Source organism: Helobdella robusta, assembly GCF_000326865.2.
Source record: "Helobdella robusta unplaced genomic scaffold HELROscaffold_52, whole genome shotgun sequence".
NCBI classification, from domain to species: Eukaryota; Metazoa; Annelida; class Clitellata; order Rhynchobdellida; family Glossiphoniidae; genus Helobdella; species Helobdella robusta.
The window spans coordinates 139802-159982 of record NW_008705269.1 but is presented as its reverse complement, the minus strand read 5'-3'; the positions used below and the strand labels follow the sequence as shown (position 1 = coordinate 159982).

At 32.4% G+C, this 20181-nt stretch overlaps 4 protein-coding genes across 4 annotated transcripts in view; 2 read left to right on the top strand and 2 right to left on the bottom strand.

The window, feature by feature from the left end:
- Window positions 1–798: 798 nt before the first annotated feature.
- HELRODRAFT_86469 (hypothetical protein) lies at window positions 799–1242 on the top strand (the record flags this gene model as incomplete). Its single annotated transcript, XM_009027923.1, has 1 exon — window positions 799–1242. One exon carries the CDS (start codon window positions 799–801, stop codon window positions 1240–1242), a length of 444 nt encoding a protein of 147 aa, XP_009026171.1.
- A 2556-nt stretch (window positions 1243–3798) lies between these two features.
- HELRODRAFT_86484 (hypothetical protein) lies at window positions 3799–4758 on the bottom strand (the record flags this gene model as incomplete). Its single annotated transcript, XM_009027926.1, has 1 exon — window positions 3799–4758. One exon carries the CDS (start codon window positions 4756–4758, stop codon window positions 3799–3801), a length of 960 nt encoding a protein of 319 aa, XP_009026174.1.
- Window positions 4759–4793: 35 nt separating this feature from the next.
- HELRODRAFT_146940 (hypothetical protein) lies at window positions 4794–5078 on the bottom strand (the record flags this gene model as incomplete). The annotated part of the gene is made up of 1 exon (XM_009027948.1): window positions 4794–5078. A coding segment is annotated over one exon (285 nt), but the record flags the coding sequence as incomplete, so codon positions are not given.
- Window positions 5079–16765: 11687 nt separating this feature from the next.
- The window catches only part of HELRODRAFT_86450 (hypothetical protein), a gene marked incomplete at both ends in the record, with an annotated part of 9965 nt that continues 6549 nt past the window's right edge, over window positions 16766–20181 (top strand). Inside the window, 4 exons of the mRNA XM_009027920.1 lie at window positions 16766–16870; window positions 17156–17363; window positions 18998–19135; window positions 19285–19425. Of these exons, the coding sequence (XP_009026168.1) occupies window positions 16766–16870; window positions 17156–17363; window positions 18998–19135; window positions 19285–19425 (592 nt within the window). The remainder of the gene's footprint in view (window positions 16871–17155; window positions 17364–18997; window positions 19136–19284; window positions 19426–20181) is intronic.

Here is a 20181-nt window from a genome sequence, read left to right as displayed (position 1 = left end):
CTAAAAAGAATTGGGTGTTCACAAAAACGCGCCTTTGGTCGTCGTGAGAGATAGTGTATTTTATGTACTCGTACTGGCCGACCGTACTTGCGTGAGCAGGTCAGAAATTCTCACCCTTTATAAACTCACGCACTTGTAGATTCAAGTCAACTCACAAAATTTTTTCTTTTTCATTCGGCATAGTAACAGTACGTCTCTATCGACTAGAAGTGTTTCTGTGAATTACTTTAAAAACCACATCAGTTTGCAATATTGTCTAATGAGGTAGGGTAACGTGGGGTAAAACGCCTACTAGGGGTAAGAGGCCTCCCGTCCATGTTGAGCGAAATTATTGCGCTGCAATTTTTTTTTTAACTGCCATAATATTAGATTATCTATGTTATTAAATGGTCTGTGTTGTGGAAGCCGCGCGTTGTTTTGGTTGATAATTAATGAAAGTTTAAGATTTTAGGGCTATCTATTACAAATATAAACATAATCATTAAAGCTTTTTCTCAAAAACTGAAGTTATTCTCAAAAAGTTGAAATAAGTGATAAAATTTTGTATTATTTACACTATTTAACACGATTTTTTTTAAATCTAAATTTTAATCCATCGTAGCACATTATCGGTTAAAATTTTACAATACATTTTGGGGTAAAACGCCCCCCTACAAAATGGGTAAAACGCCCCCTTTTAAATAATGTAATTAAAGAATAATTTTATACTAGAACTATTTGATATTGTTTTAATCCTTAAAATTGAAAAATGAAATTAAACAGTTGTTTGTTGGTTTGAAGCGTATGGTTGACTCTTTGATGAATGAGGCACCACCAGGTGCTATTGGAGTTTGTACCCCAAGCGGTTGGACAGACAGTGAATGTTTTATGAGATGGTTGAATCATTTTACATTTATTGTAAAGCCATCAAAAAAAGACAAGCATCTTATTTTTCTTGATGGACATCACTCTCACAAAACACTTGAGGCAGTGACATTTTGTCGTGAAAATGGAATTGAATTAATAACATTTTCACCCCACTGCACACATAAGATGCAGCCTCTTGATGTTTCCTTTTTTAAAGGATTGAAAGCTGCATACAATGCAACTGCAGATGGATGGATGCTTAGTAACAAAGGAAGACGGATAACCTTTTATGAAATAGCTGGACTATTTTCAAAAGCATTTTTGAAAGCAGCCACCCCAGAAAAAGCTGTGCATGGTTTTGAATGCACTGGTTTGTGGCCTCTAAACAAAAAATAAACGTTTGGATAATTGAATAATCAATTTAAATACATTAACAGTTTTTTTCAATATTTGTTAACATTGTTTTTATAGTTTTGTTTAATAAATTTGATTGAATATTCAAATTTACCAATGTATTTTTAAACACTATCTATGACATTGACATGGGGTAAAACGCCTCCCAGTAGGCGTTTTGCCCCAATGCTGGGGTAAGAAGCCCCTTTATCAAAAAAGTTTTAATGGCAAAAATTTTTCATTGGGTCCTTTTTATTTGTTAAAATTATGTATTTATATAAAATACTATGAGTGATTTTTCTGGAAATTTAAAAATCTCACAGTTTTATAGCATAAATTTGATTTAATCGAACTATTTCCTTAGAGGGGGGCGTCTTACCCCATGTTACCCTAATATTTCTACTGAGTTAGAGTTTAAACTCGGGCTACTGATGAGTCCCAGAAATGAGATATCTGTGAAATGAAACGTATAACAAGTAAATTAATATCAACTACAAAATTCAAAAAAATGAAATAAAACTGGCCAACAACGTTCTAAAACAACGACAGCGCTAAGGTAATGGTAGTATCAATCACCTTTCATAACTAAATTGCTTAATAAAGTCGATCAAAGATTACATTTACGATTCAGAGATTACTCGTTGGTCCATCAACAATTATATTACCTGAGGTTTTATTCAAATTCACCATAAAATATCTCAGTCAGCATTGGTGAAGCGGTCAAAGCCACATGTTGCATCTGCGATGCAAAACAAACAAGCATGTGGTATCAAAACAACAACTATTCCGTCAAACGATTTTTAATTTTACAATTTTTATTGAACACATGAAATTTCACCTATAGGTTTTATAATCTATTTAAATTAACATTAGTCAATATGACTTGGTCTGACCATTTTAGAGAAAGCTTAATAAATTGCGTGATATCGTCGTCGTATGTTTTTTACTGTTACAGGAATCCAATTTTTATATTTTAACATTTTTGTACCGATTCATAAATGACGAGTTTAATTTTATTTATTCTACTTTTTTGTTTTTACTTTAGTTTACGAGAAATAAGAGTTTATATTATTATTATTTGCTAAAACTGCTCTGATAGTTGACCATCGACAACAAACCAATTCCGCCAATCTAACTTGATGGGCGTTTTATATATCTGGGCAAAATCTACGATTTTGAAGAATGTTGAACCGCACATCCCTATTTTAAACATGTGACGTTTTGCTATATATAGGGGAGAGTTGCTCTGATTGGAACACTTTACAAAAAATGGTCATAAAAGATTTTTGTTTAGCAACAAGATTGAAATGTGATAGCCATTCCCTCAAGCAAAACATTGTTTATATATGAATCACACTAGATGTTTACAGGCATACTTGACAAGTTGGAAAATGAAGATGAAACAACCACATGCATTTGTTCCAATCAAGGAACCAGTTGCCTTGAATGGAACTCATATATATGCCTTAATTGGAACACTGGAAATCGTTGTTACCCTAATTGAGAAAGATATGATTTATTGAATTTTATTACATTATTAAGCTCAAATAAGTGAATTATGTTATTCATAATGTGTTTTATTTGTAAAAAATCATATTCAAAAGTCAAAATCTGAAAAAATTATGTTATTCATAATGTGTTTTAATTGTAAAAAATCATATTCAAAAGTCAAAATCTGAAAAAATACAAAAACTTTCATATGTAAAGTTTTTTTAAATTTTACAGTTATACAGGTCTACAAAACTTAACTAATTACTGAACGACTAGTCGACTACTTAACTGAAATAATTATTCTACCATGTAGTTACTAAAATCGTATTCGAAAGTATAGATTCCTCTGCGAACAGAAGGCTCTGGCAATACAGTTATTATGTAATTTTCATCGACATCATCTACTGCTTGATTCGGTGGCAAAGAATCGATAAAATTGTTGCTTCGCTGACTTCGCCTTAAAAAGTGAACTTCCCATTTACCGTCCTTTGAATTTAAATGTTCGTTATTGTTTTTATTAATTCTGCCAACATAGAACCTTGATTGACTTTTTGTGTTGTATTGCACAAGCACCCATTTTCCAACTTCAAAATTATTTATAAGTATTCCATAGTTCGAATGTCCATCCTTACTTTCTTCTTTATTCTTAAAATCAGATGAATCACTTTCCACTAATTTTATTTTTTTATTCTTAACTCTACTGACTTTGAGTATCGGTTTTATCAATTTCTTTTTTTTTGAAACTATAACTTCGAGTTCTCGACATACTGCCCTCTTAATATTAACTGGCATGTTTTCCAATTTGTTCTTATACGGCGTACTCGTGACATCGGCTGCATGGGTTGCACGAGTTTTTTTTTTTTTTTTTGCTTTTTCTTCAACTCCAATAACTGGTAAGGGTGAAAGAGTGTTAACTGAGATGTGTTCTTGAGATATTGAATGATTATTCGATGGTGATTTTAAGACTTGACCAAAGCCTTCAGTAGCTCTTGTAGATGCCGGTGAAGCAGTATAAGTTGCTGCAGTTTCAGTTGATGTTGTTGCTGCAGTCGTAGATGTTGTCGTTATTTAAGAAGATGTCATTGCTTCTGCTGCAATTGATTTTATTGGTGTTTCAGTAGAGGTCAATGTTTCAGTAGATGTTGTTAGTGCCACTGTAGGTGATATTATATCACTGAATGAAGACGCAGCAAAATCTGCATCCGAAAATATGTTGAAATCAAGTGGCCATAGTCCGCTAGCTCTAAATCCGCTACATGCAATACCGATGGTGGCTGCTCGACCATAGGCTTCTCCAAATATTTCAGCCACTTGCCATGTTGTGGCTGGTCTGGAGACATGTGATCTCATCCACTTTCTCAAGGCATCGTCATAATATTTGCCCAGAGAGCCAAAAAAAGAAACATCTAAAGGCTGGAGTCGATGAGTGGTATGAGGTGGTAAGGAAATCATACGTACCCCAGCTTCTCTTGCAAATTCAATGGCTTTCAAAATTTTTACATGAGTCACATGGCCATCAAAGACAACTTTGGTTTCCTTTGTTGGCTTCACTACGGATATGAAATGTTTTAACCATTCGATAAAGCCATCATTTGACATCCACCCCTTTTCTTGTGTGCTGAAAACTGTGCCTGGAGGTGCACCATTTGTCATTTCTACTTTCATTCGTTTACGTTTGTATATCAACATGGGTGGTATATATTGGCCCGAAGCAGAAACACAAACAACACTTGTAACAGATTCCTCTCGCTCGTTGCTTGTCATAGCTCCAATTCTTTTTTTCCCTTTGGCACTGATGATTTTGGACTGCCCATCTTGAACTGTGGACAAGGTATTTTCATCCATGTTAAATAGTCGATCTGGGCTAAGATTTTCCTCATCATAAATTTTTGCCAGAAGTTCAAAGAACGATTTCACACGCTCTTTATTAAAACCTTGGGCACGTGCCATAGATGTTGATTCTGGTTCTCTTAATGATAGTTCAGGATGTCTGCGCATGAAGGAATAAAACCATTTTTTTCCGGCCATGCCACCTTCTCTGTTAAAGTTAAGTTTGATTCCATTAGCTTCAGCAAGTCATCAACTCGTAATCCAAAGTACATAGATTCCAAAGTAAGACAATGTTCAACAATTTCTGTTTCCAATTCTGGTGTGAAAATACAAGCATGACCATGAAATTTAACATCACCAGTTGCAACTTTATTCTTCCCAGTTAAATGTCGAGATAGAGTTGACTTTGGTAATCCATATACTCTGGCAGATTCTGATAGTCTCATGTCTCCACGATGAACAGCAGACAACGCACGCTCTAGATCTTCACTTGTCCATTTTCCACAAACTCTTTTAGCCATCTACAAATATTATTTAAAATGTCATTAGAAATAGCTAAATTATAAAAAATAAGTAAATAATAATACATAAATATCAAACTATGCTAAAAAATAGAGACAAATTTACAAAAATGGGGTGATATCTAATGATGTTGATTTATGGATGAGGTTAAATTAATAACAAATAATTGTAACAAATATTTTAAACAAATAAACTAAGTATCAATTATAATTATTTAATAAGAATGTGAATTGGAAAATTTTAAATAACATGTTACCTCGATTGGAACGCTGTTCCAATCAAGGCAACTGGCATGTTCCAATCTAGGCAACAGGGTCTGTACTCAATAAACCTAAGATAGTTCCAACAAGGTTGTAAGCATGGTAGAAAATAAATAATTAATTAATCCACTTACCTCAACTGTTTAAATGACGTTAATAAAATATTTTTGAGAAATTAGTATGAAACTTTAATTTTGACCTAAATGTTTCGCAAATTTTAAACCAACCTGGTCGAAAAACAAAAAATGCTTTTATTGAGTTATTGCGTAAAAGTAGACACAAAATTGTGACTTCCTGTTGTAATGCATGATGGTAGAAGGGTGCGTTCATATCAGTAACAGTTAAAATGTGTTTAAGTTTGCGACAAAACCATCATTCTGATCAAGGAAACGTTCCATTTAGAACAACTCTCCCCTATATATCTTTAAAACCAAGGCAACTTCTCCTCTCGCTACGGTTTACGGTCGAACTCTTTTTTGTCAATTCGCATTGCCGATCACGTTTTTGTTTATTTTTGCATTATATCAATAAAATACATTAAAAACATTTCACTTGTTTTTTTTTGCAACGAAAAAAATCTCACAAATTGATGACCTCGAATGATGTCTTGCTAAACTACAAACACAGCTACAACAAAGAGTACAACAATGAGGGTTGCACTCCAATTGAACCTATTCAGCACCGCGAACCCCAAAGCATGGTTTTTATACTTTGAAAAACGTGATTAAGGGCCGCAGATTCTCGGAAGGAAAAGATTTTTATCATGTGTAGTTTAAAAACCCAACGTCATCGCTTAATTGGAAATGGAATTGGTGTCAGCACAAACTTACGCCTCGCTGAAGCACGTGTTAACGCAGAGATATTCAAAATCGGATGAAGAAAATTTGCGTACGTTGCTTCGGGGCGCGGCCGTTAAAGACAGGACGCCATCCCAACTGCTGAGGCACATGCGAAGCTTGTGGGGGGCAACAACAGGAACGAAAGCATTTTAAAACAATTGTGATTAGATCAATTACCATCCACAATACAAATAACACCGGCAACCTCAATTGACGATACAATGCAAAGGTTAGCAACATGGCTGATCGAATTCATCAAATAGCCAATCGCAACAACTCGACAACCACAACGCCGTAGCAAAAGCTAGTATTGAAGAGCTGACAGGTCAAATGGATGAAGAATTTGCTTTCAAGCGCAGCCATCAGCAACAACAGCAAGAATCTAAGATGAAATCTCCACCCAATAAAACATGATAAAAAGACAGGCATTTGCTGATACCATATGACATTTGGGACCAAAGCAAAGAAGTGCTCAAGACCATGCAGCTACCGAACACCGTCAAAATCTACAAACTTTCATGCATCAATTTTAAACATCAACAAACAGCAACAACATACAGCCGCTAAAACAACAGGCCATTACATCAACATTCAACAAACCATGTCAACATCCTCAACGACCCAAATCCGACTACAGGCTGAACATTTGACCAACAACTCGTAACTATTGACCTTGGTCTACGACGTAAGTTTCAATCAATTTTTATCATCGCCAACGTCATACAGGAAATATTGGACGCCGACTTTCTGTCACATTTCAATACTACATTTGACCTGAAGAGACAAAATTTTTGACAATGTCATTAAGTTACAAGTACAAGGGATTGTCGAACGCACCAATACCAACTCGGGCGTAAAGCCGTACATGGTGTCGGACAACAACATTAGTAAAATCATCAACAAGTTTCCTAAACTAACGATGCCGGTTAACAGCAACAACAAAAACAAAACAAAGTACAACACCACATTGTAACTACTGGTCCCACGACGACTGCACCCAGAGAAGTTGCAAGAAGCTAAAGCCGAATTTCAACACATGTTTCAGCTCGTAATCATTAGATCGTCAAACAGCCCTTGGGCATCACCACTTCATATGGTGGCGAAATCATTTGGAAATTGGAGACGATGCGGAGACTACCGTGCTCTCAACAACGTGACCATACCTGGTCGATATCCAAATTTTCACATTCACGATGTCGCTGTCTGTTTGGAGCAGGTGCGGTGGTTTACGAGGTTAGACCTCGTACGGGTTTACCACCAGATTCCAGTGGCAAAGGAAGATATTCAAAAAACAGCAGTGACTACACGGTTCGGTCTGTTTGAATTTTTGAAAATGCCATTTGGAATGAGAAATGCCGCACAGACTTTCTAAAGGTTCATTGATAGTGTTTTGAGAGGACTACCTTTTGTCCACGCATACATTGATGACATACAAAACCGTAGAAGAATACAGAAACTATGTAGAACAAGTTCTTCAACGAATGCACGACAACGGACTAACCATCAATCCATTAAAATCATCCACAACATTTCTTGAACATCAAATTGACAGCTAAGGCATTAGACCTTTTGATTACAAAGTACAAGCAATCATCAATTTTGCTGAACTAACAACTGAAAAGCAACTACACCGATTCATTGGAGTGATCAATTTCTACCATCGATTCATTTCTAAATGCTCAATAATATTGTCACCTCTCACTGACATGTTAACTAAAACTCAACGATGTTCAAAAACAAAGTTTTAGAGAAGCCAAGCAGGCATTACAAGCGGCAACCAAGTTATGGTATTGTTAGTACGAACTTATGCTACTAACAAGACACCTTGTTGTGAGTTAAAATAAATAAAACAAACACAATTCAGGCGTAATAAAATAGTATCTTTATTCCCACGTGAATCTCGAACCGTTTCGTTTACAAGCTATCAGGAAAAAGGGAAGAAGTCGAGAGAAACATAGATTAGGTAACATTGAAAATTGCAATAATTTTTAATAATAATTAATAAATAAGATAGTTAATAAATGAATGTTTGATCCCTACAGTATGTTTAAGAAAAAGGTACCTTTCAACTCTTCACCGAGTTTTCAGACGTTGCGTTGCTGACGGAGCTGTACTAAAACAGAAAAGTAACGGAATTGCAAAACCCATTGCTTTTTTCTCACAAAAGTTTAATTCAACACAAACTCACTAAAAATCAGCATAATTCCAGTCAACAACGGCAAAAACAATATCATCGTCGACACTTCATTAGGCACCTTTTGCCCTTTAGTTCCAACAAGCACGTGAAGATCAGTTTTTCTAAATTTCAACTTTTTGTCACATCCAGGAGCAAAAGAAGCAAGGTCAATAAAAACTAGATACGTTTGGCCCCACATTGATAAAGACATCCGAAATTGGTTCAAAAATTGTTTGCAATGTCAACACAGCAAAGTACATCGACATACTGCTTCACTTCCAGCAAAATCCCTTCACTAAGAAGCAGGTTTTAAGAGACATAGAGACACGGTGGCTATAGACCGTCTCAAACCTGCATACACACCGGCACCATCCATACTGTCACCTATGCCAACGAGAACGACCACAGCGCTTTTAGCAAAATAAACTCCGTCGTCGAACGTCACATCTGCATTCACAAAAACGTCAACACTACCTTCAGTGTCATCCGAGGACACGCCAGCAACAGAAACATTTACGTCGACTCCAGCACACCCAAATCGACTCATCGACACCAACATTTTACCGCCTCAGAGAACCACAAGATCGGGAAGAATAGTTCATCTCCCATCTCGATATCCTGATTAGTATCGATAAATAGTTTACGCTGACGATCTGGTGTGGGAGTATTGTTGGACCGCACATCCCTATTTTAAGCATGTGACAATTTGCTATATATATCTCTAAAAACTTCCTTTCTCGCTACGTTTTACGATCAAAATCCTCTTTGTCAATTTGCATAGTTGAACATGTTTTTGTTTGATTTTGCATTACGTCAATAAAATAAATTATAAACGTTTTACTTGTTGTTTTTTTCATCAAAAAATCTCGCAATAAGATAGCAACACTAAAGCCAAGAAGTAGCTAACCAGCACTGTTCGTATTGATTATTGGTCAAAACACATTATATGCCTTCCGAAAGTCCTGTTTAAATTTGTTCCAGAAATTGGAAATACTCCCGACAAATAACAACCTGTGTGGATGAGCCAAACTAACAAACACGTTTTTTGAAACTGCGACTCGATGTCAGCGTTGAAGTGATATTGACTGCATTTTTGCGGACGAAGAACTTGGTCATAATGTGACTTCAATTGGGAAAAAATACAATTTCAGACAAACATTGACTATCACAGGTTCCACAGACCCACACCTTTGTGCCGCTTCCCTCTTGAGCCACCTGTTTTGGCCGTTTTTTTTACAACCCGTGCTGCGATTTGTGCCTGTTCAAAGGTGGAAATTGTCGCCTTTGAGCTTGATCTCTATTCCGTAAGCTCTCGGACTTTAGTGCAAAATGTTTTAAGATCCAGTCCACAATTTTCAAAGTTTTCCTTTAGACTGTTCTTAAATCTAAAGACCGAACTACTTGCGAGACGTGTTCTCAAGGCTAGTTGTCCAAAGAACACTTGTTTTGGAATTCTTGTATATTCCCTGACCAGCAAAACTGGGCGTGAAGAAGCAGCGCCTCAATACCCGTAGTATCACATTTTTCAAATACCATGACATTGGACACTCTATCTTCCTATTTGATGTTAGCAATAGCCTGAAGACATTTCATGTAGAATTGATCGAGCTTTTGTACATTGCGTCAATAAATTGTCCATGTCTCACAACCGTATGGCAGACTATCTGTATAACTGCTTTGTAGATGCAATTTTGGTAGCAGAGATATCCCATGTTTTTACCAGATACGTCTACCCAGTCTCCCAAATGCAGCACCAGCATTTGTGAGCTTAGCTGAAATATCATTATCGATGGCAGCGGCATTTGAGATGTAGCTGCCAAGATAACAAAATCTATTAGCAGGATTCAACTGCAAACCGTCCGCTAATACTGTGGCCGTTGAGTCTGATGAGATTGGGTAGCTTTGATGTTCCCTTACATCCTCTGTTTTCTTCGAACTTAATTTGAGTCTAAATTTTTTCGCTACTGCATGAAAACGAATGAAAAAAAAATTGAATTTAACTTTTTGAATGTGCAATCAGAGCACAATCATCGGCAAAGAGATGATCGCGAACGATAACTATCTTTTTCTTTGATTTTGCTTGTAGACGCCTGATGTTGAAGACACCGTCCAATCGCATGGTATTTTACTTTGAGCTGAATAATGAAAGTGTTCGCATTATTATTATGCTATTTCTTGCGATGTAAACAACTATTGAGTTGTTAATTTAAAAAAATTTAACTTGTACTCATTCATTTTGGATAATGAGCTACGTAAAATATATCTTAACTAACATTTTTTAAATTTATTTATGTTTTTATTTTTCTATTTATTTTACATTCAATTATATTTTTATGATAAAATAAAAAATGTTCTCATTATTATTATTGCACTGTTATTTACAAATTTTGGAACCAGGATAGCAATTTTGAACAATAATCGCTTAGAAACTGACAACCAGTGTAACCAACCACGTAGTTACATGTTCCTACCACAGGCCGACTTATTGTTACTATTGTTATAATTTTTTACTGTAAACTGGTAATGCAAATCGTGAAAAAAGAGAAAAGAAAAAAGTTTGAATCATATGATTGCCTCGAAGTGTCGAAGTGCATTGCGCGGTTGTACGCGCCAACATTCAGATGCCATCCGTCCAAAACTCGAAAGTCATCATACACAGTGTGGTTTAATTCTTGCGTCTAAAAAAACTGTCTATTTTTAAGTCATGACCAAACAGTTTTTTAATTGAATTTTGTTAAAGCTGTGCTGTTTGCCACACGTTCGTAAACAAACCGAATCACGTCTCAAAAACAATACGTGCAACTTGTTGCGCCATTCTAGGCTTTTATTTGTATTCAACTTTCATAAAAATAGAAAACAAATTCAAAACATGTATTTCAACCAAATAATTATCTTATTTTACAATTAAAAACACCCAAACAATTTTTATAAATGTTGAAAAAAAATTAATTTCTTTTAATTAGTTTTGCAATATCTTTCTTTTTTAACAACATCACATTTTAAAGTAACTTCACAGAAAATTTGAAAAGATGAAATTAAACGCTAGTTTAAAACACCAGACTTCATTTAATTTGTTAAACAAGTAATGTCATGGTGGACTTATCATAATTCTATTTGTGAAAAATAAATTGAAAAATGGTATTAAAATAACGCACGCTTAACGTCAAGAGATTTATTTAATTTGATTTTCAGATGAGAAGTTTGGACGAACAAAATGTTAACAAATTTTATTTTTAAAAACATATTAACATTACATAAGCATAAATAAAAATTTTCCTATGTTAATAAAATTTGTAAAAAAGAAAACAGAAATGAATTTCTACGTGCACAAGGCATGTCATATCGATTGAGGAAGTGGGTGGTCATCTGTAATTACGATCACTTCAAAGATGCCATCTACTGCAGAACAGACGAATCATGATCTCAAATTACATTACGAGTAACGACAACAAAATATCACGAACCTGCATTCAGTTAATATAAACACACACCCATACACATATATACCATGCTGTATAGTTAAAACACACCACACACACACAAATATATATATATATAATATATAGATTAATATATATGTATTATATACATTTATATATATATATATATATATATATTAACATTGTAGAAGCACAGTATATATATATATATATATATATATATATATATATATCTATTGGATTAAAACCGCCAGAAATGCAATTATTGATGAAAATCACAGCATATTCCGTGTTATTTAGCTTCCTATTTAATTTTTCGATTTTACTAACGGTAGATCGTAATTCATTGTCAAGTTTTTTGAGGTCCAAACAAAAATTTGTATTTATTGTAAGCATGACAAAATAAAATAAAAAAGCTTTTTTCGGTAAATCTAGACTATCTTTGGTGTTCGAATTGATACGTTGTGTATGTGGCCATATATATATATATATATGTATATATATATATATATATATATATATATATATATATATATATATATATATACAATGTTAATTCTTTGTACAATGTTAATTCTTCTACAATGTTAATTCTTTGTATGTTTAACTTTTAAGTCTCATCATTATCGATGATTCCTCTGTTTCTAAATTTATTAGTGAGGATTCCATTCAACCAGTGAAGTTGTTCTAAAATCGGAGAATAACTGTCGAATCTAAGAGCTCCTGAAACAACTCTAGCAGTACCATTCTTAATTGATTGTAACTTTTTCATCGATTTTTTTTGGGTTAACCATCGAACAGACTATTGAAGTTGTCCAAACGCGAGTGAGTGAACACATACATTATTGTTTGAAAAGTTCGTCGATCCAAGGATTTTTTAATTATTTATAATTTTTGCATTTGCAAAGTACGCACTTTTGTTACTGATTTTATTTGGTGCTCCAATGTTATATATATATATATATATGTATGTATATATATATGTGTGTGTGTATATATATATATGTATATATATACATATGTATATATATATATATATATATATATATGGCAGATATGTTTTTGTAAAACCAACGCAGTACCAGCACTAGAAGATACGTAAGTTGATGATTTGGTTGCCATCTTGTTAAGATGTTCTGTGTAACTGCAGTTTTCAAAATTTGGCTAACTTTGTTTTATGTCAGAGGTAAGTATTGTTGTGTTATTGCTTGATTAAAACTGATTAAATTTAAAAAAGCTTTTTATAACCAGCTTTCAGTTTTAATAGTTTTTAAATTAAAAGTTTTAGACGAAACTTTCATCAATTTTCGACCATATAAAAACAATTTTTTTTATTTTTTATTTGTTAACGTAACTTGTTTTTTGACAAACCAGAATTATTTGTTATGTGTGCTTTAAATGTGACTGCGTTGTATAAAACTATAATTATTTTCGTAAATCATTTTTATTGAATTCCATTATGTTACCAAATAGATATTTCTTTACATCATAAAAATAACAAAATCGATGAAACAAGCCTGTTTATAAAATTCAATTTTTATAATAAATTATTTTATATTTGAGAGTAATTATGAAACATTATATATGCATTGCCATGTATTTGAGTTAATCACTTCTACCTGTACTACATGTTATTTTAATGTTTCGCTACTCACGTGGAATATTAATTGGCAAAGATAGACGTCCCCGTTGCAGATGGGCAAACACCAAAAAAATTATTATTTATATTTACTATATAACATTCATTTAGCTTTTTATAAATTTCAGTTCTCACTTTTTTATTGAATTGTTGGACACAATAAAAAATTGTGTCAGCCTAGTGCTAAGAATTGGCAATTTCAAAAGAACATCTGTGGAAATGGTAATTATAAAAGATAGCATAATATATTATTTATCTATAAAATTAGTAATGACATTTTAAGCATTTATATTTAAGGCTGTTATTTGCTTGACAGATATTTGAGGAATAATAGGTTTATGGATGTTGTGATGGATGGCGATTGGTTGAAAAAGCTGGATTTATCGAAACATGATAAAATAAATTTAAATTTATTGATTTAAATATAGCGTGAGTTTAATGATAATGTTTGATAATTATATTATTAATTTGAAACGTGAGTTAGGAACGTGATCAGCAAATCTTATTTACTGGAAAAAATACTAAATACTACACAATGTGAAGACTGAAACGTTGTGACGGTACGAGATCTAAATTTAAAGTTAACAAAAGATATTTTGCAATGCTTTTTATGCAATGCCAAATTATTTTTTTTCCAGAATTTTATTCGAAAAAAATAGATCTTATAAATGAAAGCATGTGCTGACCACCTTAACTAGTTGTGCAACAATATGAGATACAAATATAAACATTTTTAGTATATCGATAAATATAAATAAACCCAATAAATCCATTTTTATAACTTAAAGTAAGGAGGTTAAATATTCAATCAGATGTAAAACAATTAAATAAAACACGACAAAATTAAACAAAGAAAGCATCATACCTACATTGATCTGCATAAGTTTTCTATATATTTTTTAAATTCATTATATCCGGAAAATTTTTTCTTACCTAGTTCCAAGGAATTCCAAAGACGAATTCCTCTTACCGCCCAGTATCTAGCATTTAAATCAGTTTTGCAAGTCATTGGTATCAACAAACCTTTTTGCCTAGTGTTTGTTGACACCGTTTCAAATGAGCCTAACATGTTGAACTCAGCATCATATAACACTCTTTAAACGAAACACAAGGTTAGATACCTATTAAGCTGTTCAATACGGATGATACTATTATTGGAATATATTGCCAGTGTATGATCAAGGTGTTTCAGAAAAAACAAACCCTAAGGTATCTTTTTTGTACTATTGTCAATGATTTTAGTAAATAATCATAAGAAGCTCCCCAAAAAACATTTCCATATAGGAGATATGGATAGATTAGGGAGTAATATAGCATTAACATGATTTTAGTACCTAATTTATTGCGTGATTTATAAATAATGCCAGTAATTTTATATTATTTGCTTACCAACAAATTTATATGCTCATTCCATTTCAAGTCAGACTGGATAATAATTCCCAGAAATTTAGCTGACGAGTTTCCGGATATCACTGAGTCACTTATGTGAATGGTTAGGCCAGAGAAGATATCATTCTTCGTTTTGATTTTAGAGCCAAAGACTAAATAGCAGGATTTTTTTGAATTCAGAACCAACCTGTTTCCAGTGAACCAGTTGGAGAATTTAACCAGTTGGTTATTCATTTCAGAAAATAGTCTTATCGGGTCTTCGTCAGACAAGAATATAGTCGTGTCATCAGCAAATAAAATAGTGGTGCACACATTTGATATTAAAAAAATATCATTTATAAACAGAATAAACAAAAGCGGTCCCAAGATTGAACCCTGGGAAACTCCAGAAACTATTTCCTTAGGCAACGATTCAACACCTTCAATACAGACATATTGACACCGATTGTATAGGTAAGACTTGAACCAGCTCAGTACTATACCTCGAAAACCATACTTAGACAGTTTATACAATAAAATATTGTGGTCAATTAAATCGAATGCCTTGCTTAGATCTATAAAAACGCCTGAGCTAAGCTTCCTTGAATCATAATTATTTATGAGAGTCCCATACAAGAAGGATATTATTGAAAGATATTATTGAAGTTTTAACTCTTGATACTGAATTATTTGAAAAATATACGTAAATAAAGACCTCTGCTTCTGATTTGCAGAGACTGGATTAGAACGCAAATATTATATGCAATGTAATTTTTATACATTTATATATTATTAAAAAAAAAGTGATCTACAAATTTTTAAAGTGTTTTCAGTTACAGCACTTTTTTCGAACCTCAGAATTTCTGAATTGCATACAAAATCATAAACCTTAAGACTCTAAAAATATCGACCAGAAAGGAAAAATTAAAGCGCATTTTTTCATGATTTGTTAATAATTTTGATTTTGTTATTCAATGGCTGCGAGAACCGCTTTAAAATACCAAATCAGAACAAATTCAACCCGGTTCTAAAATAAATTTGTGATTGTTTAGCATTGGTGGTAATTAATGGTCACGAAATTTAGCCGATAAATTGTTGAATCGTTTTTCGCGGTATCTAAAAAGCTTCTTTTCATTTTTATGTATTCAATGTTTTATTGGTTTTGATTTTTGATGTTATTTATCTTGCTGAATAATGAGCTTTGATATGCCAAAATATTAACACTGCGTAAAAATGATAATGATATAATGAATAAAACAATATAATAAGGAACAATAAATTAATTAATAGAATGCATACACAAGTTATAAAATACAAATGTTATGAAGGTGTTAAACGTGTTAAACAGAAAAGTTTCTGTTTTAAAAAACGATAATAATTTTTGTTTGTACAAATTAATAAATGACCTTATCACAATATATCACATGACACATTTCACTGTAAATACGTTATAAAAAAATTAAAAATAATTGATAGGATCTTAAAACATAAATATTCTTTTTGTTTGAAAATTTTGTGTGTTCATGCAAGAACCCTTAAATTCCGAGGCCCTTCAAACTGCAAGGTGCTTCTAGCTGCCAGGCCGTCACCCAGGCTTTGAGCAATACTTGATGAAACAACAATACAATTAATTTGAAAAAATTATAATTTAAGGCCAGACTGAAGGAGATATGGGTTACGACTATATTGAAGATCGGGATGAATTTTATGAAGAAATTGGTAAGTTAAATTATCAGTGATCTGATCTATCAATTATCTGTTGCACGTTGCTTTTGATTTGCATAATAATAAAATTTTATTATGTTCTCGTCAAAATAACTACCCATTCAAAATTAAGAATTGTGTTTATTTTGTTTGTTTTTTTTTTATAAAATCTTAATAACAAATAAAACAGCAGAAACCAGTAAATCAGAAGTATTTGAATTTATTAATTGTTTTTAAAAAACACTTCATCAAAAGTTATTTCTCGAGGACCGACCTTTGATTTGTCCTCTTCAAACGTGACAGTTCTGGAAGGTCAAACTGCTATTTTACCTTGCTCCGTTCATTACCTTTCTAATCATCAAGTATGCAATAAGTTATATCAATATATTTTTTTAATTGCTTCTAGGATTTAGTTTCACAATCAAAAAAGAAATGGCAACATCGGTGAAATTTTTATTTTATTTCATATCTTCCGAGGCCTGGCATTTGTTTAGTTAAACAAACGGCTGTGCCAGAAAGATAAAAAATGAAGTTTGAAAAACATCGAGGTCGCTATACCTTTTTAGCATTATGTAGCATCTGGTAATAATGGAGTTGTTTGTTTTTAAATTTTAGTTTCCTAATATGTTACTCATTAAATTAATGAGGTGGCTTGGATAGATAACAGAACCTCAATACCGTTGACTCTTGAAGATAGAAGAATCGTCGACGACAATCGATTCAGTGTTATTAGACAAGACCCAAAGGATTGGAACTTGCAGATAACAGCGGTGAAAGAAAGTGATGCAGGAATCTACTTTTGCACGGTCAATGTCAGTCCAATAAGAAAAAAAATAGTTTATCTCTTCGTCAAAGGTAATTTCATTATTTACAAATGTTTCCGTTTTAGTTGGGGATGATTTTCAAAACTCTTAGTTGATGACCTATTTTTTTGATAATTTACGTTTACTTTGTGGCAACATTATACACAAAATGTTCAATATTTTCTTCATTCATGGTCTGTTTGGGAAATGAATTCTCGAACCACCCTGGATCCGCCACTGGTGACGTGTTCGTATTCCAATCCACCCAATACAATTTTTGAGGCACGTTTTAATATGCATTTTAATAGAACATTCAGTTTATTCGATAGCAATTTTTGCTAACGATTTGACACGAACAGGCATTGATAAATTTTTGTAAAAAATGACACAGCTTCCGCGTTGAAGTGCAAAACTAGACCGAATTGTCATTAATGTTTATTGAATTAATAGCCACTTTTTACAATCGTTGCCATGTGCCAACTTTTATGAGTTCAGTTTTGTATGTATTTAATTTTGAACGATTTTAATGTTTTTGGGTTTTTTTTTGTTGTTTGTTTTATATTTTATTTGAACAAATTTTTTATTAATGTAGCATATACATTTTTTTTATATTTAATGTGTTTGTTTTTCTGTTATAATTTTTAACTTTATTAATCTGTTTTAATATCGTGCTGATTTTTTCTTATTTGAATTGGACAAATTTCGATTTAATTAAGAATGTATTCTTTTTCGGTTTCATTTTTGTTCACTCTTCCTTTTGGGTGTGCAAATAAATTATTTTACAATTTACTATCCAAGTATCAACTTCAGTAAGACTTATATCATAATATAAACTTATATCATAATATAAAACAATGTGACAGAATTGCAGGCAGTAATGTGGTAATATGAATGTTGTCTGGATTAACCATGATACCTTAAAGCGCATGCTTCAATTATATTGAAAACCTCTGAGCAATGTACATAAAACAAAAAATATAACATATATTCGATTGAAACTGCAGTTGTTTAGAAATATCATTCCATGCATGCATTGTTCAATTTGCAATTGAGTTTTGAACAAAAACAAGAATGAACAAGAAACGATTAAACTTGGGATTTAATACACCAACCATTAAACGTCATCTCTAATTATGAAAAACAACTTCACAAGAAAGCCAGACACGATACAAACTGTGGTCACCTAGTGCATTCCTATAAATGCAAAATTGCTGCGTGTGGGCAATTGCGTATGACAAATTAAATCAAAGAAATGATAAATGGTTGAATAGAGTTATAATCTCGCCGGCTCACTGACAATTGCTGAACAACTGAATTTATATTTTAGGGCTTAACTGCTGTTAACAAACTTAGTGTCACCATAGTTTTTTGAAATCGGTAATCTTTTGGTATTTTTTTGCATTTTAACATGAAAATAATACAATATAAACTTAACTGAACGTTACAATAATTGACTAATTGACATTTGCAGTTATAACAACTTCAAAATGTACTCAAATCATAAAATATAATTAATATAGGCCTGTATGATAAAATATATATTTTTAAAAGTTAACGAAATGGTTAAATATAAAATGACTGCCAGAAGAGCTTGAAATCATAATTTAGCTACCTCAAATTTTAAAATTTGTAAAAACATAAGGTGTTGAAATATTTTAATTTAATTTCTTTCTAACGTTGTTTCAGTTCCACCCAGAATTGAACATTCCTTGACAAGCAACCTAACAGTAGTTCGTGAAGATGATAACGTGACCTTGCAATGTTCTGCTGTCGGCACCCCTCCACCCGTAATAACCTGGTATAGAATAATGAGAGCCAATGAAAGTCCGTTGTGCAAATTGCTGAATAACAACACGATGGACAAACTTTTGACATCGCAACTGAGACAAAATGGTAAATTTTTAAATTTAAATCAAGATATATTTTTCTTAAAAACTTAAAAACAAAATTCTTCAAATTTTTGTGATTGTAAGAGCCAAATGTCATGTGGACGTATCAAGGTTCATCGGTAACGTTGTTAAATATTAAAAGAAACTGTAGAGGATCCATTGTTTGCAGAGCGACAAATGATTTAGATGATATCGATGAAAAAGAAGTGGAACTGGTAATTGAATGTTAGTCTAGTTCAATTCTAACATAACGGACTTTTTTACTTTATATAAAATATTTTAAACAATTTATTCTTACAGTTTGTAATATTTTGTCAAAGTTTTTTTTGATAACTTCCAATTTTTATGTAAAATAATTTTATAAATAAATATATATATAATTTGGTATGAGGTTCTTACATGTACGGTTGAAGATTACACCCCATTTTGCAGTTAGAAGTTTTTTAAATAAAATTTCAACAACACGAAGCTGTTTTGTTTCAACTTTATTAAACTGTGAAGTTTGGCTGACGGCCGTTTCGGCTAATGCCATCGTCGGAGCCTAGATTGTAAAACCAAATGAGGAGTTAATAATATAAATTATAAGAAATAGAAAATAGAATATTAGATATTAAAATGAATAAATAAATGAATAACAACCCATATTTTAAAATTAACTCATTATATTGTTGAAAATAAAATAAACGAACAAATTTAAAAGAAAAATTATGAATAAAATTGTTTGTGTATTATCGTAGTTGAAGTGTAGAAAGTTAGCATAGTGACAAGAAGTAATGCAGAAATTATGGGAAGTCGATAATAATATTTAATGATATGACAATTTATTGAAGAATTATTAGATATTTAACAATTGGATATAATATTATTTAGCAATAAATATGTATAAAGAAATATTAAGGCGTGGCAAATAATAAAGTTAGTGAACAAATTGTTTGAGTTTTATGGCGTGAAGAGACAAACGGATTGTTGTTAATGGTGCGT